This window comes from Macaca fascicularis, chromosome 1, assembly GCF_037993035.2.
Source record: "Macaca fascicularis isolate 582-1 chromosome 1, T2T-MFA8v1.1".
Taxonomy (NCBI): Eukaryota; Metazoa; Chordata; class Mammalia; order Primates; family Cercopithecidae; genus Macaca; species Macaca fascicularis.
Window position 1 is genome coordinate 73,968,714 of NC_088375.1, and position 23,668 is coordinate 73,992,381.

Genomic DNA, 23,668 nt, shown 5'->3' on the forward strand with positions numbered 1-23,668 from the left:
TCCTCAAGGATCTAGAACTAGATGTACCATATGACCCAGCCATCCCATTACTGGGTATATACCCAAAGGATTATAAATTATGCTGCTACAAAGATAACTTAAAAGGCTCACCTACATGTTTTTTCTTATATCTGGGATCTTGATCCCACAAGTCCTAGAAGCCTTTGTTACTCACTTATGTCTTTAACCATAGTTTTAAGAAATTCTGTCCAGCTTCTATCTCTTTTCTCTGCAGGAGGATTTTTTTATATGCCTCATAGCTGAAGACAGAAGTCACTTGTAATTACTTAATTACATGTTTGATGCATGATTTCACTGCAAGACTTTAAGCTCCCTAAGGTTAGGAATCATACTTGTGTTGCTCAACATCCTTTTTACAACAGCAATCATAACATCAGCTAGTGGAGTGAAATAGGGAAAATACTGCATATGAACCAAATGAATGATTAAACTCTTCCATGTAAAGGGGGATGTAGAAAGCAGTATCAAAGCTTGAAACACAGTTTAGGGAAAATAGAAGGAGAAACCTAGTGAGAAATATTTAGTTTCTTCCTATTTTTTAAACGGACAAAATGGCACCAATATTATTTATTGGCACATAGGGTGAGGATTAAGGAAATTTCACTGACTTGAAAACTGTCGATAATCTGGAAGAAAGTATTTCCAATAAAGAAGTGGAAGAAAAGAATCCAAATGACAGTAGATTGAGGAGTGATTCATCCATGAGAAAATGACACATAGTTTCGAGAAGACTGATTGTGGAGATGGGGGAAAAATAGAGTTAGGTGTGTAAGTACACATAACATTTAAAGTTGGCTATTTAAATAGATGTGGAGAAATGAGATGCAGACCATGTATGCTTCTAGTGGAAGAAGAAAGGTAACAATGACAACAAAAAACAAAGGTCAGAGTTTCACAGAACAAGTAAAATAAAGTGAATGATCAGAGTACCGTGTAGTAGAGAGAGGTCATAAAGAAGTATCATCAAGATTTATGTGGCTTAGGGACATAAAATATATGTATGCAATGGAAAGGCACGTGATTGAAGTCCAGAATTACAGAATGCTGGTCATAAATACATACACAATACTAAGATACTGTGAACTAACCCTTTACAGTGATTCCTGCATTGAAACCTTACAACCTGCCATTTAACAGATGAAGAAACTGAGATTCACACTGGGGGAATGACTTGTGCAAAGTTGCCCACCAGCATGTTGGGGAGCCAGATTTGAAACTTGGGGAGTCTGACTCCAGAACCTGCACTATTTACTACAGCCATTGCCACTTTCTGAACTAGATTGCCAACATCAATACCTCCATTGCCCTTGAAATAGAATTCAATCAGTATGATGCTCTTAATCCATCCATAGCATTGATCACTGTTGTTTATAAAGCACTTTCAAGATTAAAAGTGCTTTTTATTGTACTGTATATGTTTATTATGACTGTCATCATAAACCTATTGCAATAAGCCCTAATGATATGTATAGGTAAAGTGTCAAAATATTCATTAACCTCAAAATTTAATAAGCCTAAGGAGATCATGTATCTAAGAGATATGCAACCACCTAGTTTTCAGCAACACAATGTGATAGCTATGGTGGGGCAGAAAACAATTTCTGAAAGAACATTCTAGCTCTAACAACTGGTGTACCAGTAACTTTGCCAATAACTGAGGACCATTAACAAGAAATTTCTTTTTGTTTCTGGTACTATACAGTTTAAAATATACTTTCTTATACATCTAAGGCCAATAGAGACTAAATAAATTGAGTTATCACTCTAACCCATCAATACTTTCAAAAATGTAGACTTAAAAATGTGAACTATATTCAAATGCATAATGAATTTCACCATTAAATAATTCTTATAGCTAAGTGATCCATCTTTTGGATTTCCCTCTTTTCTATCACTCATTTAGTTAATAAATATTTATTGAGTATCTGGTAAATGTCTTATGCTGTGCAAGATGCAAATGTTATAAGCATGAAAAAGATAGTCATAATTTCAGTCTACATGAAACATAGATAAGCAAACAACCCGTTGTTTTTATTCAATAGGTTTTTTGGGAACTGGCAGTATTTGGTTATATGAATACGTTCTTTAGTGTTGATTTCTGAGATTTTGGTACACCCATCACCTGAGCAGTGTACACTGTACCCAATGGGTAGTTTCTTTATCCCTCACCCCATCCCACACTTTCCCCCATGTCCCCAAAGTCCATTGTATCATCGTTATGCCTTTGTGTCCTCATAGCTTAGCTCCCTGAACAACCAGTTTTAGTAGAGTGTGGTAAGAGCTAAAATAGAGTAATTATTGGTTTCTATAGTAGTACATAACAGAGGTCCTCAACCCAGATTTGGCATGGGAGGAGGCTGGTGTTGCTGGAAGTTTATTTAGGGGAACAGCTAAGCTAACCCTTTCATGATGAGTAGCAATTAGCCAGGTGAAAGGAAAGCGACGTACTTGCAAATAGATGAGAGCATACCGGGCAAAGGTATCAATATGTTCAAAAAGATGGGCATCCGAGAGTGTGCTACATTCAAATACTAGGACTAAAAAATGGTCTAGAGCTGGAGAATAAACCAGTCTGTGGCTGGAGAGATGAGGAGGTATATGGGTAGAAAGCAGGTAAGCAGAAAAGGGTTTTTGCAGGGCATCTCTCACTGGGAAACCATTAAAAGGTTTTACACAAGAGAATGTCAATAAAAATCATTAGTTTGAATAACAGCCTGGAGAAGACTGAAACTGTTGGCAGAGAAGCCCACAGCCTAGGTCTGGACTAGGCAGTAGCTGTAGGACCAGCAGGTAATTCCAAGAGATGCATCCGAGGAAGAATGGCCAGAGTAGGAATCATTGATAGAATGGGAGGAAGGGAATGAATAGTTCAAGTGTCAATTCAAGGAGAGTTCCAAGGCTTCTGCCTAAGACAATCAGTGATATTCACTGTAGATGGTACACACAGAAGGAAGAACAGGTTTCAGAAGAGGAAAAAAATGAAGGGAAGAAGCTGAGAAAAATGCATCTACATTGATTTTTAATTATCTGCTGGAGGGATGATCATTCAATCATTCCCACAGGTTTCCCTTAAGTCCTTATTCTTCCTTTATGATATTCCCCAAGGATACCCTTTGCTTGTGAAAATGATATGGCCACCATTGCCAGAGATGATGTTAGATGGCTTGAGAGTTTCTTCCTCTCTTCTTCTTTCTCATGCCTTTCTTTTGAAGTTGCACTAAAGTCGAAGAATTTCCAAATGGAAACGGCTCATCAGTCAAGAGAATGTAAGGAACTGAGCCTCCCTTTTCAAAGCTCCAAACAAATGTCTTATGGCTATGTTTGTGAGCCTCCTTCAATATATAGACCTTAAATGTGGTTTGCGTATTATTACTTAACATTTCCCCCACTTAAATGAAACTATTAGTGTTACACTTGGTAGTTAGACTATGGGCAGGGCAAGAGAAGCACAACCCCCTCCAACGCCTCACCAGAAATGTCAGGCAACCATCAGGTGATAGTTATTACACTGTCTCTCTAAAATAATAAGAATTTGTCTCAGCCAGTGCCAGGGAAAGGCAGTCTCCCTATAGATAGAAACACCTGAGACTGGTGATCAGCAGCTTCCCAATGAGAGATCAGGAGTTGGGTGAGTGAGCTCAAGCATGCGCACTAAGAGGAAAACGGTGGAGTTTAACCAGTATATGACCTTCTGGGAAGAGTTAACTGGTAAGGAAACATGCCTCAAGTGAGCATGCCTATAACTTCAGTAAACACACTGCACAATCAACTCCTCCCAATTGCTGGTAGGCTACTGCACATGTGGACAGCCCACCCCAAGAGAAGAATCAGGGGAGAAGGGACGCAAGACCTTGGAAGCATGTCAACATATAAAACCCCAAGTCAAAGGTCAAATCATCTCTCAAGTCACCCACTTGGCACTCTTCCAAGTAGACTTTATTTCCTTTCAATCCTGCTCTAAAACTTTTTAATAAACTTTCACTCCTGCTCTAAAATTTGCGTTGGTCTCTTAATCTGCCCATGTCCTATCAATCAAATTCTTTCTTCTGAGAAGGCAAAAATTGAGGTGGCTGCAGATCCATATGAATTTGCCGCCAATAACATTAGTGCATAATCTTCTGAAACATTTATTTAGAGCACTAGAACCAAGTTTTGAAAGAGATGGCATTTTGACAATGATGTTCCCAGATTCCTCTCTATCTGCATAGAAAGGAACTTAATCTATATTCTTCAAGAGTGCTGTAACTGGTATAAAATAACTGTAACTACACATTTTTAAATGTTTTAACTATTTTTTTCTAGAAAGCATACAGAAAATAACTCATCTTACTAAATCAAAAACCAATCACCTTCAAAGCTGCTAGTTACACTACCATTACTGACCAATTGTGATCCTTTTTCTGCTCAAAGTTCCTTTTCCTACCCATTTAAGCTGAATGAAAGGGAAATTAAAAGTAATCTGTGTTATATTGATACAAAATGTCAAGCAGTACCATTTTTTAAGCAATGAAGTATTTGAAAAGATTCCAAAATACCAACATATTGGCAGAAAAGACGCTGGACAATTTGAGCAGGTATTATTTGAGACTATATAGAAATGAAATTGCCTTTGCAAAAGTTATAACTGAGAAGGTTATGACAGTGAAAGAGACCTAGCCTAACTAACTCTATCTTACTTATAACCTCGAATATATCCTTGCTCATTGCTGGGCAAAGGCTGACCTAACTTTGGGGAAAAAAATTAGTTTATAATTCAGTTTTGAAACAAACATGGTAACAGCCTTTTCCCTAAATAGACCCCCTTCTTGCCTGGGACTTCTCTACCTTTGTATGACTAAAAATTTGCTACAAGATTAGAAATGATGGTTTAGAAGCCATGCAGCCTCCAGCTGCAAGATTCTGAAACTCCCCAAATTGCTCCTGGGGATAACATCACTATTGGAAAATTTAAGATCAGTGCTTGAGATATTTTGCAGACCCTTAACTCCATGGATCAGCTATCACCACCCGGATTGATAAACTGGCTCATCTGATCTTGTGGTCCTCACCCAGGAACTGACTCACCACAGGAGGACAGCTTTGTTTTGTTTTTTGTTTTTTGTTTTTTTTTTTTTTTGAGACGGAGTCTTGCTCTGTCACCCAGGCTGGAGTGCAGTGGCCGGATCTCAGCTCACTGCAAGCTCCACTTCCCGGGTTTACACCATTCTCCTGCCTCAGCCTCCCGAGTGAGTAGCTGGGACTACAGGCGCCCACCACCACGCCTGGCTAGTTTTTTGTATTTTTTGGTAGAGACGAGGTTTCACCGTGTTAGCCAGGATGGTGTGGATCTCCTGACCTCATGATCCGCCCGTCTCGGCCTCCCAAAGTGCTGGGATTACAGGCTTGAGCCACCGCGGCCGGCCCGAGGATAGCTTTGACTCCCTAGGATTTCATGTCCGACCCAACCAATCAGCACTCCCACTTCCCTGCCCCCCACCAGCCAAATTACTATTAAAAACTCTGATTCCCAAACTCTCCAAGAGACTGATTTGACTAATAATAAAACTCAAGTCTCCGGTACAGTACAGCAGGCTCTATGTGAATTAAATACTTTCTCTATTGCAATTCCCATGTCTTGATAAATTGGCTCTGTCTAGGCAGCAGGCAAGGAGAACCCATTGAGTGGTTGTGGAAAACCCAGAGACCTCATGGAAAACATATGTTCATGCATGTGGCATGAGTATATAGGAATACATGTGTCGTTTTTATATCTGGTGACAATGCATTTTGAAAAATTTTAACAGTGATGGACAAAAACAGATGCTTTAAGTTAACTAAAATACTGCTAACAGCTAACAAAAACAGTTTGTTTTCAGTGTTGGCTCAGCTTACCAGCTACCTCATATTAATATTTCAAACAAAGGGAGACTTATAGGAATGTACTTCAAAATAAGTCACTTTTAAAAGGCAGGGGTTAAAACACATGCATCCTTAAATTGGCCTGATGATGAATTTGGTGAATGGGGAAATAATGGTTCTCTCCCATCTGTCAATACCATCAATGTCATCTGAAGGCATTTCCTAGGAACTTACTTATACCTCTTTATTAAATATAATAAAAAATATAGAGTCTTGACGTTTTACTTCTCCATATCTCTAGTTATCATGGATCAGTGTGACTTCTGTTATTCTAAGAAGATATGCATTTTGGTCCTTGTCCTCAGTCCAAACTGATTAACTCAACTAGACATTCTCATCTCTTCTGATTGTTTCATAATCAGAAAACACAGCAGAGTTTTGTCACTGCCTGAGAATTTTCTCCTTTACTTTGCTCCTACATACCATATACCATGTTCTTATTCTTTCCTTTACCTTTTTTAGTATAATTACTGCCTGTTCATTAAAATTCTAGGACACATAGTAGATTATTATATTTGTTTTTCAATAACTAGGACCGAAAACTAACATCAAAGTTAGGTAAAATTTGTGATTTAAATCGGTCTTGAAAAGAACTGGGGCTTTGTTTAGTTGTTTTGTTTTTTCTTTTTTTCAAGAGCTTTCTGGCAAAATACTTGCTCCCACTCCAAGGAAAACAAATACTGGGACACCAAGGGTGTTGAAGGTCAGAATTAATATGCTTTTACTAATTAATCTATCTGAAGAAGTTTGCCCTACTTGCACCTTCGCTATAACTGCTTATAATCAGCTTTCTTTTAATGAAGTGCTTAAATGTCCCAATTCACTAAAAATAATAAAAACTAATAACAATAAGGCACAAATATTATAGAGCAAAAGAAATAAAAAATATGCTCTTAAAACATATTGATTTTTTGGTGGCTGCATTTCTTTTTTCATCCCTTGGTAATTAATTGCATTTTGTATTCTAAAGCATTTTAGTTCAGCCATTTTTGGGAAAGTGAATACTATGATACAAAAATGTATGACAATCATTTAGTGTCCTTGAACATCATTATTATGAAGAAACTGTACAGAGTTCTCATCTGCAAGATATTCAACATCAGTAATCACATTTCTCGTGAAGACAAATAAAAGGGAATTATATCCAGGTGCATGTGTGTGCTCATCTCCCCAGTGGTTTGCTACAAAGATCTCCCCAAAGGCAGTTCCTGATTTCTGGGCAGGGTCACCAGTAAAGGCAGTTTAAAAGGCTGGTGTGATTGGCATCTGGATACTACAATAGTCAAACCTTCCCCCAAATGATCATGGACCTGTTTTCACTAATAGGAAAAAATAAGTGACAAGGAGAAAGAGGGTCACCTTTGGAATGCCAATCTGAGCAGTATTTTAGTTGCTGTTTTTACCAGGTTCCATTTGGATTACTAGCATTACAAGGAAAGAACTAAATTCTTTGTGTAAATCAAGTAGATTTACTCTGCATCCCTGAAAAAAAAAAAAATGAGCATGATTTTTTCCTCTCCAAAGACACAGTGATATCCCCTTCTAGTTGCATACGCGAGGGGAGACTCTATTTGCTATTCCTGTGTTGGAAGAAGAATGTATTGTTAACCCTATGTAACCAGGTCCCTATTTCACCATGATTGTTTATATCATTGCCCAATTATAAGATCATGAAGCTATTTTAATTTTCTACCTTTTTTATAACATCTGATATGACCCCATAATTGAATATCTATTTTATGTTGAATTCTGCCCATATCACTAAGTTTCTTAAATTAGAGAAAAACAGTAAATTTATATCAATCTTAAATTGTATTAATAAACATAATATTATAGAAAACAATTTATTTTAAACTCTAGGTGCTTTTTAACTCACAGATGCCACAGTTACAGCCTGTATTTTGGATTGCGGTGCCTCCTAAATATTCTATATTCATAGAATTGGAATTTTAGAGGTTAGAAGCATTGATCACCCAACAAAATCCTCAATTTAATAGATTAGCAACATTAAACACTCAGAAAAGTAGTTTGCCCAAGTCCTCACCACTACGTCAATTAATTTAACTATTTTCAATAGCAAAATTAAGTATCACATTTTAATATGGAATATTGCATATTACTCATGCCCCAGATATAACATTTGAGCAAACATATTTTGCATGTGTAACAGCAAATAAATTAATTGAATGTTGATTTTATAACTGCAGAATACTCTCACTCAGGAAATCTCCTGTCTCATAGTAGGCAATTAATAAATATTTGTTAAATGAATAATAACTAATAGCTAATGTTTAATGAGTACTAAATAATCTTTGTGGTAGACACCGTGCAAAGTTCATTAGGTGGCCTATCTACTTTAAATCCTCACCTACCTGCTAGATACCAATATTGTAAGTGGAATTATTTTAATTTTAAAGAAAAGGAAACAGAAGCACAAAAAAGATTAAATGGGTTGTCTAATTACATTTAGCTAATAAATAATGGGACCTGGATTTGAAACTAATTTATCAGTTAATCTTCTTCAAAGTCCTGATAATCATATACAGAGAGTTAATTATTTTAAATTTAAACTATGTTGTAAATGACTGATAATACATTCTTCCTGGAGATTAGATTTTTAAAAGAATACTTGTATCAGAAAAGAAAAGGAAGCAAAAACAGGTCTCAAAATAGCTTTTGCTGGTTCTTTATTCTGCCCAAAGGTAGAAATTGACAGAGTTTATTTACAGTATTAAGTTTGATAATTTACAATATTAACATTTTAGGGCATATATTCATATGCTTGAATTATTCTCTTTCTATTGTGTAAGATAAAAATATCTAAAGCAAATATGAAAGAGGCCTAAGTTGTATAAGATATCTGTTTCTTGTACTACAATAATGAGCTATTTCTTACTGAGACTTTCAACATAATGCTCATGGCCATGAAATGTGTTATGAATGCATTTATAATTCCTGTCATTGATGGGTACAATCTAACTTATCTTTTCATATATAAAATATGTATAATTATGTACATCAACCTTATATTTGTCTTTGAGTACTAATTGATATTTCTATTCAGAAGTCATTTTAGTTGAAGTTTGAGATTTTGAATTGAATAATTCAAAATAAAGGACATCTTAGTTTATCTTAAAGTTATTAACTTTTAAAAATGTAATTCATCATATTAGAGGGTTCAAGGATTTGCTCATTAAATTTGTCTCAGAATATAAAAACTGCATGAAATATAAAGGAATATAAGTTGAAAGCACTGTTTAACGCATAGCACTTCAGCCCATTTTACATAATGTTATTTATATCTTAAACACCTAGCTCCTAGTAACACTCTGGGTTTAATCGCTATAAAAAAAAAATCCCTACATGTCTTTGGGGATACAAATAAATGAATAAATAATGCCAACACTACTTGCTGTTTGTGAGCTGAAACTAACTGAAAGACAAATCCAAAAAGTTTCGCAGTATTAGAGAAGGAATGTTTGGGTGATAATTATTTCACCTCCTATCCCTCTTTCTTACTTTTATATACTTCCTATTCTAACACTTCCAAAGAACAGGCTACAAAAGTTCCTTTCCACCCTGTAGCAGAGACCTTGCCTTTAAATTTGGAAGGCTCCAGGTCACATTTCAACCCTGAAATTCAATAGCTGTGGCACAATGGGCAAGTCACTCACTTGAGCCTCTTTTCCTCCTGCATTATGAGGGTAAGAAGAGCTACTTTACAGGGTTGCAGAGGGATTGGATAGGAGAATTTATCAGTAAGAATAATGTAAGATGCTAATTGTATGCTTACCTCTCTATTTAGGAAAGTGCAAGTTTACAGAAAGTTATTGAGTTGGTTTTGAAAACTTGTCCTAGCTCATTAATTGGGGACATTTAGTTAGGCTTTGGTACAACTCAATAAAATTATTCAATCAAACCTGGCAAGGCAGCCAAAGGATCAAACCAATAATTTAGTATATACCTGGTTATATTAAAAGTTAAAGGGAGTCTTAAAAGTAAAGCCAAGCTACCATTAAAAAGGGCATCAGCAATGTCCCAGAATGTGCCTGAACACAGAAGAACTTCTCACTCTCCAGGAATCACCAAAGCTCCAGGGAGCAGTTCAAGCCAAAATTGTGATCTCCCTGCCTTGTCCTTCAAATGATGTGTACTCCAAGCACATTTTCTGTGCAGCTGGAGGCTTTGTTACAGACAGAAGGATCCTGCTTAGTGAGGCCAGTGTTTACAGCCTAACTTTTTTAAAGAGGAATTTGGAAAACTTCCCAGACACTGCATCTGCCCCTAGCCCTTGCACCTCAGAGTATAAGGCCGGCAAGGGAGATAGCGAGGATGACTAAATTTATTAACGGTGGACGGGCCACTCTATCTTTCACTGCAACAACAGTAGGTGATCCCATCAAAAATCTGTCTGCTGGCTAGCCTGCAAATCCAAGCTGACATCCTTGCAGCAGCTATGCCCAGTTGAATGGAAACGGATGCTATTTCTTGGAAGAAACACATCAAAGCCAAATATTGGACCATTTGGGAAAAGACTTTTTCTATTTTCATTTGGGAAAAGACTTTTACTATTATTCATGTGTTCCTTTTCCTTAACTATTTTTTCTTTTCTTTTTTGCCATTTTACGAATATAAAGCAGAAGTCAAGCATTTTAGCTCAATGATTCAATTTCTAATACTCTGCGATGATTTTGATATACTGGGAGAGTAGTTAAGCATGCATTAATCTCAATATATCTCAGCTAGAATATAATCATGATTCATTACAAAGGTGCATCCGCAGCCAGCCTCAATGAAAAGCAAACTATTTACTATTTTAGATAAAAATAAAACAATATAAATTTTTATAGCTCTAATTCCATTTCATTGTCTTCACATATGCAGTATTTTAAAGACTATTTGCTCCAAAATGACTTTCTTATGGATAATTAAATGAACATCTTTATGAGTTTACAGAATAATATATATCTTATACCTCGTAAATTTTTTAAAAAATTGGATAAGTGAAGTATGTATTATAAATAGTTGAATTTTTTACGGCTATACTGAAATCATGCTATTAGAAGCTGTAATTCACAGAGGTCATGGGACTTCCAAAATATTGTGGTACTAGTAAGGCCAGTGAGGCAGGATTGTGCCGGTACAGGGTCCAATCTGTCTTTATTTAAGCTTTTGATAATATTTTTGTAGTGTTTTCACATTGATTTTCATTTTTAAAAATATTGCATTAAAATATTTACATCAATGCTGAGTTTTCTAGTGCCTTTAAATTTTGTGACTGAGGCAAGAGCCTCACTTGCTTTACCGTAGTCCTGGCCTAGAGGAGTTACGTTTCCTCTGGCATTAGTTTTTCCTACAATGTTCTTCATAGAACATGAGATATTAAGTTGCCACAGTGAAAAAAGGAAGAAAGAAAGAGCGAGAGAAAGAAAAAGAAAATGTTACATCAAATATCTGTTAGGCATGATTAGCTAAGCAAAGTTAAATAGCATTCTTACAATGCTTTTTGGAGTTTTAGTAACCTGGTGCACACTGAGAATCTCCAATAGCATGAAGGCATTTTGCAAACTCATTTGCTCAGAGAACACAGTGAATAATATTTCAAGAAACATATCCTTGCAAATACTTCGCAAAAATACAAATACAAGGCACATACTTTGATCCAATAAGGCTGCTTCTTCACCTGCATCTTTTTTTTTTTTTTCCTTTCCTTCACTTACCTGACTTTTTTTTCCCCAGAATTCTGTAAAGATGGACATGCTGACACCATCATGCAAAAGTTATCGAAGGGCTGAATTAGTATTTCTATAAGTATGTATAATAAAAATTCATTGTAAAGGGATATCAAAATAATAGAAAACATTTTGGAGCTTCGTGTCTCCTAAATAAAGCAATGTCAAACACACTTACCAGTAAAGTCTGTATTGACTGGGTGAGTGGAGCTGGGAAATTTACAATACCCATTTCCTGTGAAACGGATTCCTTTCATCATCGTGGTCATCAGAGCTGGTAGAGATGACTCTCTCCTTTCCAGCTGATATATAGGAGAGGGTCCATTCAGTTCTTCAGGTGGAAACCACCTAAGATGGATTGTTGTGCTGTTGATTCCTTTAACTAGAGGAGGCCTCAGTTGTGCTGGTGCTAAATATTAGAAAACACTTGTTACATTCAAGAATTTGGTTTCTGTCTCTAGACACACATATTCACATATATGCACATAGGTACTTGTATATATCACACTTAAAATCAAATCAGTTGTGGTTTCAAGTATCTGTATGGTTCTAGGAACTGAAAAGATAGAGTTTGTCTTAAAAGCAGTGAAACAAAATTTAAATAGCCAACATACTTCACACAAAACTTTCAAATTAAATTTTTTCTTGAAAATAACTTCTCTATTCTTTTTAGCTAAATAATAGATCTTATATATTATAGTAGCTGCTGTAATCTGGGTGGTGCCCCAACCACAGTCCCTTTACCAAGGAGGTACCCCAATGGCCCAGTTTCTGTGCCTGTTGGTCTCTCATGGCTCACGGCTGCCCGCTTCTGTGTAGAAATTCCCTTGGCTGAGTAAAAACTGCCTCACCCTGGAGCCAAAGGATCCTGCAGTGAAACCTACAGCCAATGACTAGCACTAAACCTATAGAGCAGAGGCCCTCGCCTTAAAGTGGCTTCAACTCAGTGCTGTAATTTACAGGCGCCAAGCATAATCCGTGCCAACCAATGGGTAATGCAGGAATATTAACACAGGTTTACCAAAACTTTGCACTTGTGTAAAAATAAGTCAGAAAGTCATTTTTAAAAAGGCTTGTATTATTTTTATTTTTGATTGCTCCTGTGGAACATGGCTACACCATAGGCAATGTGCCAGGGGTAACCTTTTTGTTTGTTTGTTTGTTTTAGAGATGGAGTCTCACATTGTTGCCCAGGCTGGAGTGCAGTGGCTATGCACGGGCACAATGATAGCTCACTACAGCCTGGAACTCCTGGGCTCAAGCAATCTTCCTGTCTCAGCCTCCCAAGTAGTTGGGACTACAGACAGGTGCCACTATACCCAATAGACTCTATTGTTTAAGAGCAGTTTTATGTTCATAAAAAATTGAGAAGAAGATATAGAGTTCTACCCTATCTCCCCACTCATGCACAGTCTTTTCCAGTATCAACATCCAGCACCCAAATGGTTCATTTGCTACAGTAGATAAATCTGCATTGACACATCATTATCATTCGAAGTCCATAGTTTCCACTGGGGCTTACACATGGTGTTTACATTCTCTGGGTTTGGACAAATGCATGATGACATGAATCCATCATTATTCTATTATACAGAAAATTTTCACTACCCAAAACATCCTCTGTGCCCTGCCTATTCATCTCTCCTTCCCCCTACCCTGGGTAACTACTCATCTCCATAGTTTTGCCTTTTCCAGAAAGTCATATAGTTGGAATCATACAGCATGTAGCCTTTGTAGACTGACTTCTTTCACTGAATAATACGCATTTACGTTTCCTTCATGTCTTTTCATCATTTGATAGCTCATTTAATGCTAAATAATTTTCCCTTGTCTGGATGTAGTATAGTTTATTTATTCATTAATCGACTGATGAATATTCTGGTTGTTTCCAAGTTTTGGTAATTGTGAATAAAGCTGCTATGATGTACATATATATGCACATCTAATTATATATCTAATTATATATCAGACTTTTGTGTTTTAAATTCTGTTGAGTAAATACCAAGAAGTGCAATTGCTGTATCATACGGTAAGAGCATGTTTGGTTGTGCAAGACACTGTCTTCCAAAGTGGCTGTACCATTTTGCATTCCCACTAGCAATGAATGAGCATTCCTGCTACTGTACAGCCTCGTCAGCATTTGTTGTCAGTGTTCCAGATTTTGGTCATTCTAATGGGTATGTAGTGGTATCTTATTTTAATTTGCATTTCCCTTTACGACATATGATATAGAACATCTTTCCTATGTGTATTTGCCATCTGTATATCTTCTATGGTCAAAAAGCTCCTTTTGTATGTAATTTTCTGATTTTTAAAGCTTAAAAACTGATCTAAATTAAAGCAAACAAGCAATAACCACTCTGAATGTTAAACAGAGCATCAGCACAAAGTAACAAGCCTGTGAGTTCAGCAGTTTACACACAATGGTCCAGGCACCTAACTTTGGTCAGCCTCTTGGTCCTAGAGAGCACCCTGGCCCTGAAGTGACCCCACCACCAGGAGTGGGCTTAGCCTTGGAGTAGTAGTGGCCTCACGCCCTTGCACACATTGGGACCTTGCCATGCTTTTAGGTGGTGGGACACTGGCAATTCTTTGAAGGTTCCTGGGAAACACTAGGAGTCACCGAGATTAAGGTTTTCCGTACAACTTGCTGGAAATGAGGTTCAGATTAACAGCTGAGTTATTGAAAATGAAGGTCTGTTTTGGTTTGATTCTTTTTTTCCTTAAACAGTTGAGTTTGTGAGCTGAGATTCATTCCCCCTTTAAGTGTGTCTGCTGGATTTGAAAAGTGAAAGTAGAGAAAGGAACAAATGTCATAATCACCGAGCCTATTTATTAAGGGCCCAAACTATGTCTGTGGACTTTTAATTTACACCTGTGTTAACACAGCCATACACAGACACAAAGTCATTGCCTGTTTCAATAAATATAAATCAAAATGATGTGGATATAAGAATTGAAGCCCTTAAACCATGAAAGGAAATTCACCATAAAGCAACTTAGAACAATTACTATCTGTTACTTTTTAGACCTTGGGCCAGCTTTTCAAAGAGAAACAGTTCATTTTGATTCTGTTTTAACTTTTAGTAAAAAAGAAAAGGCACTGAGCAAAAAGTTCATCAAGTTAGAAAGATAATTAACAATTCTGGTTATTTTCTGCCACTGCAGCCCATGTGATATTTTTATTTTAATATATGTATGAATCTGTGAATTATATGCATAATTTCTCTTAGCATTTTTTTCTGCTAAAAATCAGTTAAATGGTAGACTCTCAAAGATTTCATTCTACAGGCTACGATCTCACTTCAAAATAATCCAAAACAAAATAAAAGGCTAAGTCATTCAGAAATTTCTTTACCCACCAAGTCTCTCTTCAGAGTTTAGAGTTACATATTTGTATTACAATTTTAGCAGGCCATTCTTGGCTATGATCTCAACTGGGAAAGGAAGGTTGTCAAATATTTTTCAGTCCTGGGCTCAGGGAAGCAATGAAGAACCAATTACAAAATTTTTAAATTGCAATTTGCTAGATTCCCTAGAGTTTTGGGACACAGAGACCAGAACTTTTTAGTTTCATAAACTAGTCTAGTAATATCCAATAGCCCAAAACTACTAGACCAGTACTATCCAATAGAACTTTCTCCAGTGAAGGAAATGTTCTAGGTCTGTAATGTTTAATATGGTAACCACTAGCCTTATAATTAGATTATTGAGCATCTGAAATGCAGCTAGTGAGAATGAGAAATTGAATTTCAAATTTCTTAATTTTAATTAGCTGTATTTTAAATTTAAATAGCTACATATGATTCATGACTACCATACTGGACACCAAAGATGTAGATAAAGAATCACAAATTATACATATTTGGTGTGTTGAGAATAGGATTCCCATTTTAACGAAATGAAGAAGAATGAAGACGCCTCCTATACATCTTAAAAACTGAAGAGTTTCATTGCTGTTTGAAAGCAGCCTTTCTCCAGGTCCCATTTGTTTGAAAGTTGATACATCTCTACTCCAACCACTCAACTCAATGGAGATAATGTTGAAGCTCAGCACCACCACAGAAATCAGATTCCTTCCCCCATCTGTAGCATAGTCCAAAAATTACGTCTTAATCAGGAATATAGATTAAGAGTAAAACAAAACTAAACAAAAGGAATTCTGGCAACTCTGTCGTTTTTGTGTAATAATTATAGAAAATTGGAGCACACATTTTTGTTTTAATTTGGCCAAGTGACTCTAATCAATAGGGAAATTCTTGAGAGTCCATTAAAATTAATGTTTACCATTTAAACTTTAAGTAGTAGAGCAACTCTTGATTCCCAGAGGAATTATTCCACCAAGTAATGGGACTGTCCTTTAGAAGTCAATTCCTGAGAATGAATAGAACTAGAGTACATTTTTTATTGTCTTGCTTAAAAGAAAAACAAAACAAAAAACATTCCAGCAGGTGGGTTTTACAGTTTCACATACAGGAGTCAACTAAGCCTGTTTGAAAGGGTGAACATCCTACAGAGTTATTCTTTTCAGAGTTCCTCTAAGGCTGGAAGGGGGAATTAAGTGAAACTGTCAATCAATTAAACTAGACTGGTGTCACATACATATAAGTAGAATATGAAGAAAAATAGATACTCCTGAACCATTAAACACACATACATACACGCACATAGAATCACCATGAGATTGGGGTAATGATGAATTATTCATCAGATTTTCAAAGGAAAAGAATTACAGGTAAAAATAAATATGATCTTTAAAGATTTGTTAATTTACAAAACAGTTCGTTAGGAGACAACACTGAATAATGAAAGGGATTTGGTAGACTTTTAAAAATTATATTTCACTTTTTAATGTCTAAATCTGTGTGATTTTAGAAAAATCCCTCAACACATATCTGCTTCAGCTTTCCCATCTGCAACATGAGGACACATTTTCAGTGAAATACGTTGACAACAATTGCTTCTACAACAATATGTATATTTGCTTTATGTTTTACAAAACAAGTTTCTATACAAATACGAGGCACTATCATTACAAGAACAAATCTTTCAAATTATATGTTATTAAGGAATATAATTCATCTATATTCAAAATCTATCTGTATTTACATAGAAAATTGTTTTGTAAATGTAAAGTTTAAAATGAATCTTCAATATTCATTATTTCTTTTTTTTTTTTTTTTTTTTTTGAGACGGAGTCTCACGCTGATGCCCAGGCTGGAGTGCAGTGGCGCGATCTCGGCTCACTGCAAGCTCCGCCTCCCGGGTTCCCGCCATTCTCCTGCCTCAGCCTCCTGAGTAGCTGGGACTACAGGCGCCCGCCACCGCGCCCGGCTAATTTTTTGTATTTTTAGTAGATACGGGGTTTCACTGTGGTCTCGATCTCCTGACCTTGTGATCCGCCCGCCTCCGCCTCCCAAAGTGCTGGGATTACAGGCTTGAGCCACCGCGCCCGGCCACAATATTCATTATTTCTAAGAACAATATACAAAGTTTAAAATGAATGTTCATTATCCATCATGTCTAAGAATAAAGTGTCTATTTTTGCTTGGGATAAAAGTACAAAATTCTTGTACTTTTAAAATAGCATTTGTATTTTTAGTAGGGGTAATCTGATTTCTTGTCTATCTATTTGATGTATAGATATTCTTTTATAAAATGTTATAATATGCATTCTTCTTCACGCAGCATTTATTACTTTATAACATAATCAGTAGTATATCACAATGAATACATTTAGACTTGCCAAATTTATGTAGTGTGGCATTTTGAGCACCATAGGATAAGAACTAAAAGCTGAACAAAGCTCTTTCTGAGGTACTGGTCTTTAAAATGGAATCTGTTCATTTGTTTTCAAGGAATCTGTTCGTTTTTGGCCTATGAAGACTGTATGGCTGTGTCAACAACTTAAGACATCATCAACTTTCTATGATGATGACAAGAATTCAAGAATAAACAGTCTTTCTGTGTTTCAGGGGTGGGTGGGGAGCAGACTACATAAGACAGTCTTAATAAGCATCCTGTCAATAGAAAATGATTTTGACTTTTTCACAGAAATGCAAAACTATGCCAGGAAAAGCAATTTGCCAAACTCTACTAGGCCAAAACACTTGCAGAAGGCCACTGGGACCAGGACACAAACAAGAAGTTCAGATCATGAGCCATGATTTCTCTGCTGCAGCTCTGCCACTGTAGCTGCTCACCAATCAGTGTCCTAAAGAGGAAAAGTTTTCACCAGAAACTCTCAGGGATGACTCAACACCACCTTGTTGACTGTCTATTATCTGACCAGGGAAGAAAGAATAAAATATATTTTGCCATTTTCTTCTTTGTTGACAAGTCATCTTCAGGAGTGCATATTACTAGAAGATCTGGAGAGGAGAAAATGTAGGCTCTAGATCAGCTCTTTAAGACCCTCAATATGGAACATTGGTTAATCCATTGTTAGGTCTCTCTATTCTTCAGTTACTTCAATTGTTAGAGTGACAGGCTTGATTTATGTCTAGGACGTCTTCCAGTTTCAAAATTCTTTGATTGAATAATTTAAAGCAGTACTTCTAAGTTAATAAGCCATGAATGGGTGCCAGACATCCTGATCCTCTTCGCTCCTGGAAGCCAGCAGGAGCCCCTCTGGTTTATCCCCTTCAGCTCTCAGCCACCTTGTTCCTTTACCTTAGCATGGCATACAAATATGATTTGTCTATGTGTTCTGTGACATAAAGAAAAGCTAGCAAACCCTGCTTTTAGAGAAGTTCAGTGAACATGGTGAACAAACATTACCTTAACCAGTTATTGTTCTGGCAATCACAATAATTTGCACAAAACTACCATCCTACACATGAAGAGAGAAGAGGATCCATTATTTCAAAACTGCACATATAGCAGCAATCATGACAGCAACCACCGTTCCCTAAAGTCCACCGTTAATAAAAGGTAGTTGCTTGGACTGTAATTATGGCATCCTTGCTACCCAAACTTGAAGCTTTTATGGGGCTTATGCAATTAAGTACTTAAATGCATCGTAACACTTGCTTCTCTGACAGCAAAGTATTGATTTTTTCATCATTTTCAAGTCTCCTCCAGCACAAATAAATGTACTACAGTTACAGTTAATGCACTGTGTACATGCATTAAATGCTGGTGTGACAAAATTTATTATTTTGTGATATATAGAATAGAAGTCTGGCTTCTCAGAACGTAGCATCACTGATCTAACATCAGTATGAAGACTACCATTGTCCTTGATCCTCCAAATTCTCTAACTTCCAAAAGCTAAAGACCTATTTTAATAGGATACTTAGACTTTAAATTAAAAGGAGGGGACACTGAATATAAATTTTTTATATATGTCAATGTGGGAGAAAATTTAAAATAGTCTAATAGAGAAGAAAGGTACAGTTTGTATTTTCCTAAAGGTGTCACTGTGGGACCTATAGCAACTTTGTTCTGATGAAATTTGCCTATTTAATTTCTTTCCTTGCAGTTTTTTAGGGCACATCTGTCAAAATATTTTGCATACTAGAATCTCTCTGATTCAGTCAATTTTTACATAGTTTGATTGTGTTGTTTTAATGACTTATAGGATACATAGCACATTATAAAGCTAAAATTGTGTATTGAAAGTGTGATTTCTACATGCCATTTCCACATGCCAAAAAGGCCAGTAGAGCCCCTGGTAAAGTCGCATATCTAAATATAGACCTGGCCACAGAGGTCATCATACAGTTCATAAACAAGCCTTTTCCTCGGATATAACTACACACTACAAATTAAAGTTGGTGAGTAAAAAGCAGTTAATTTTGTTTTGTTAGAAATAATATCATTTTAGTTTTAGCGTCTAAGACAGATGCCAGCATTTCCCTCTGAACAGATGGTAATTCCATCTAATAGTGCATCTCTGTATTAGTAAGGTCTGTTGTGTATACAAACAGTAATAAACACTAGGTAAGGATCAAAATAAATTTTAATTGTTGACATTAAATTCTGGCAGCCACAGTTCTAAGGCTGCAATATTCCTTTTTCAAGTCTGTCAGATTTACTAATGCAGCAAAAGCTTTTCCAAAAGCTGCCAGATCCCAGTTCCAATAAAAACATGTTTGCGCACTACCAGTTACCAGTCTCCAACCAGGGGACCTGTTTGCAGATACTGAAAGAATTCTTCAAGAATGTCTTGGAATTGGTGCTACCATCTATGTGATGACCAGCCGGTGCTTCTTTTAAAATGCCCCTGAAGGACCGAGCATTTAATTAAGAAGTTAGTATAAAATGTTACATCCAATTGCTACATTAGGGGTCATGGTATTATTTATCACAGCCACTTTCTTACCCTACTAAGTAGGGATCCAACTCATTTTCTTCAATTTACAGAGCTGGGCATTCCTGAACTTCTCTGAAAGTGACATCATCCTTTCATTTGTTTATTTTGCCCCAGCCTGAAGGATTTCCCTGACAATCACAGCAATCATCAGCTGTGCTTTTCTATAGGCTTGCTGGGATCGAGTGTGCCAGCAAGCACCGATTTGGTTTCATAATGCCTCCAGCGATCTGGTACTACAAGGAGTAGCCCCTATTTATTTTGAGAAGCTGCCATGTTTAAAAAAAAAATAGCATTTAAAAAAAGCAGTTTGGCATTCAGGTGACTGTTCAATAACAAACATGCTTTGCAATCATATTTCTTTAAAAAATGGATGCATTTTTTTTAATCATGAAAAATATATTGCTTCCACCATATGGGACAACCTACGATTCACCAACCGATTTAAGATGCGGCATATTGAGCTGACCATATGTTACAGTGCTGTTGAATGGCTGAGTGATTCATGCCCGTCACATTCTAGTATATCAATTAAAGCTCCTTGAAGTCTGCATGATTTGTGTCTCTGTTATTAAACCCTGCTAATTCATCCCACTTACACATCTGTTATAAATCTCTAGGAGTGCTGCATGATTCATGGCAATCTGTGAGCATGCTACAGCAAATTCTTCTCCTTGTAATTAACAGTAAATTGTTTTACTGCCATGCAATGAATTTTTCAGTTATATTGCAAATGAACTCCTAAATGTGCGGTTCTTTCCTAAGAACTGACTTATATCATTAGGCAATTAAAAAGTATTGCTTTGAACCAAAAGCTTTTAATCAAGAGAAATATAACTTAAACATTGCTTAAGAGCCATGGAAATTTGACATGTTGGTTACAAGTGTGAAATAATTTCTGTTGAAAGAGCAAAACAAACAAACAAAAAACCTTCAGTGCACTCAGGATTTCACTGATGCTAAGACACAAGAACTCCTGCCTGAAAACAATTGGTGGGACAAGTTTTGCACAGATACTGTTTATCTTAGAAGTTACTTAAGTCATCTGTCATTACCAAATTTCTCAGACTACTTTACACGTCCTTAATTGTAAAATGGTGCCTTTATTCTTGAAATAAATAATTGGATAATTAGCCCAGTTGAATAATCAGAGGATTCCATTGCTGTTCAAGTGTTCTTGTCAAAGGTGAAGCAAATTCATTTCAGCTCGCCTTTGCAGCTCTTCGAAGAGGCTTTGATTTTTTTTCCCCACTTTCTTGGCAGCAGCCTCAGATTCATGAGTCCATACATCAAGTCAGTAGTTTAACAACAAATGGAATTAAATTCAAAGAAGGGAAACTAATTGAAGGACAGCAACAAAAGTGTTTGGTAATGTGCTTTTTAATATGGCATGCCACATTTGCATGATAATTTTTCCTTTTTAGCATGGAGCAGAAAGTGACTAGCTTAATGAGGGATTATTAAAGACAGGAATGAACAAAATGCATTCATAACTAAGAACAAAGATTGTATTATGAAACAAAAACAGGCAACCTCAGAGAAGTAACTGGGTGATTGGTTTATGCATTATGAATAAAAAGGTAGAAAAATATTTATATTAGTATTCACTAATGACTATATATACAAGATTGTTGTAATTAAAATTATAAATTAACATATTAAGAGTGCTTGTTTAATCACTCTGGCTCCTATTCACAAGGAAAAGACTTACGTACCCGAATGCAAAACAATGTGTGTTTTCAACCCAGCAGCAAACAGCCTATACATTTTACTTTGCATTCAGAAAGAAAATTTAATGCACACTAATTACTTGCTTAATGCGAGATGGACACTTCTAAGCTTGTAGTATGGAGGTCAATTTATGACAGGCAAGGGAAATATCACATTGTCCCTTCAGGAATGGATCTCCTAAAGTAATTTCTCATAAGAAGGGTTTAAACTAAACTCAATTTGCAATGGGTGGAAATACACAAATTTTCCCAGATTAAAAGGATAATCTTAAAGAAAAGTATAACAATGATTTTAAGAGGGCCCAGTTCATCAACTCATTACCTTCATACACCCAGAAGCAACTCCAAAGCCATCAATAACACTGCTTGAAGATTTTGCAATGGAGAGAGATGCAGCTGCTCCTGAGAGAACACCTCTCTCAAATCAGTTCTCAGACTTTGTCGCAGGTATCAAAACTAAAGAAGCAGCAATGCAGTACTCTGGATGAAATGTACCCATTCTAATCATATATTTAATTGAAAAAATGTTTAAAACAAGAGAGAACCAATTATAATTCTCAAGCTTTTTAATGAAACAGACAGATAAATCTTCACAAGTATCTTTTTGATTTTTGAGACAGATTTAAGGAGGCAACATATCTTTTCATGATTCAATGCTTCTAAAAGGCTAATTACTACTTCTAATTTGTGGTGCTCTTTTTCAAAAATTTTTTTTAATTATTATTATCATACTTTAAGTTCTAGGGTACATGTGCATAACGGGCAGGTTTGTTACATATGTATACTTGTGCCATGTTGCTGTGCTGCACCCATCAACTTCAAAATTTTTGAGTGGTCACTGGTCTCCTTTGATCTCTGATAATGTGCTCATATGAGCTATTAGACATAAGAGTTAAATTTCCCACAAATCCATTGGAATTCATTGGAATAGTATATACTCTCCAAATTTCAATGTTAATAGTAGAAAAAACAGAGCCGAACGAACCATAAAGTTGCAAGTCAACTTTTATTACTCTCCTATAACAAAACTGTTGACCATTCAAAAGAACCGGCCTTATTATAGGCCTACAGTTTATTTCTATGATTTAATGTTTATATGTTCTATTCAGATGTTTTATTTTAGAAAAACATTTAGAAATACACATTCATCTACTGAATAAGGAAGGAGGCAAAAAGGATGATGGACTTTTAATTTTTGGCTGGTATTCAAACAAAAGCAAATAAGTTTATTTTCACTGATCTGAGCAACCCGAAAAACGGTGTATTTTATAATAAACCCAACTGTAAGTAAAATTATTTTTTCATACTTTTGTCATATAAGAGACTTTATTTTTCTGCTGGGCAGGTGAAGAATCAGATAGTTCTAACAAAAATATTAAGGAATTAGAAAATAAATATTTTTTTTTCCAGAAAGAAACACTAAAATAAATTTTTCTTTAGAAGAGAAAGGATTTTATATAGAAACAAAAGGTAATTCAATTTTTTAAAGAATGAAAATTGGGTAGAAGAAGAACTTTAGCTAAGAATAAAAAAACCACACATTTGAAATTTACCATTATATCTCCTCCTGCCTCCGCTCAGTCCTTCCAGCTTCTGCTTCAACCATGCTACTTAGGGTAAACCCCAGAGAATCACCAGTGACCTTGCTTCCATTTTAGGTCACATTTCTCTTGCTTTCCCTACACCATATGACACTACAGACAACATTCTCCTTCTAGAATTCTCTCTTCCCTTGACTTTTCTAATACTGCTTCTTCCTCTTAGTTCTTTTCCTAATTCTGACCATACCTCTGTTCACTTCACTCTTCCTTCCTCTTTTCTTTCCGAATAGAATATTCACTAAAGTGTTTTCTTTGGACTTCTATTTTGCTTTTTCTCCGCTTTCACTAATTGATTATAACCTATAGCATTAGCTCCCATCTATATGCAGATGATTACAAAATCTGCACCATTTTTAAGTTCCAGATTTGCAA

At 36.1% G+C, this 23,668-nt stretch overlaps 1 protein-coding gene across 1 annotated transcript in view; it reads right to left on the reverse strand.

Moving 5' to 3' along the window:
* USH2A (usherin) overlaps positions 1–23,668 on the reverse strand; it is an 800,507-nt gene that overhangs the window by 532,734 nt on the left and 244,105 nt on the right. The window contains exon 21 of the mRNA XM_005540847.5: positions 11,830–12,060. Coding sequence (XP_005540904.3) covers positions 11,830–12,060 — 231 coding nt within the window. The remainder of the gene's footprint in view (positions 1–11,829; positions 12,061–23,668) is intronic.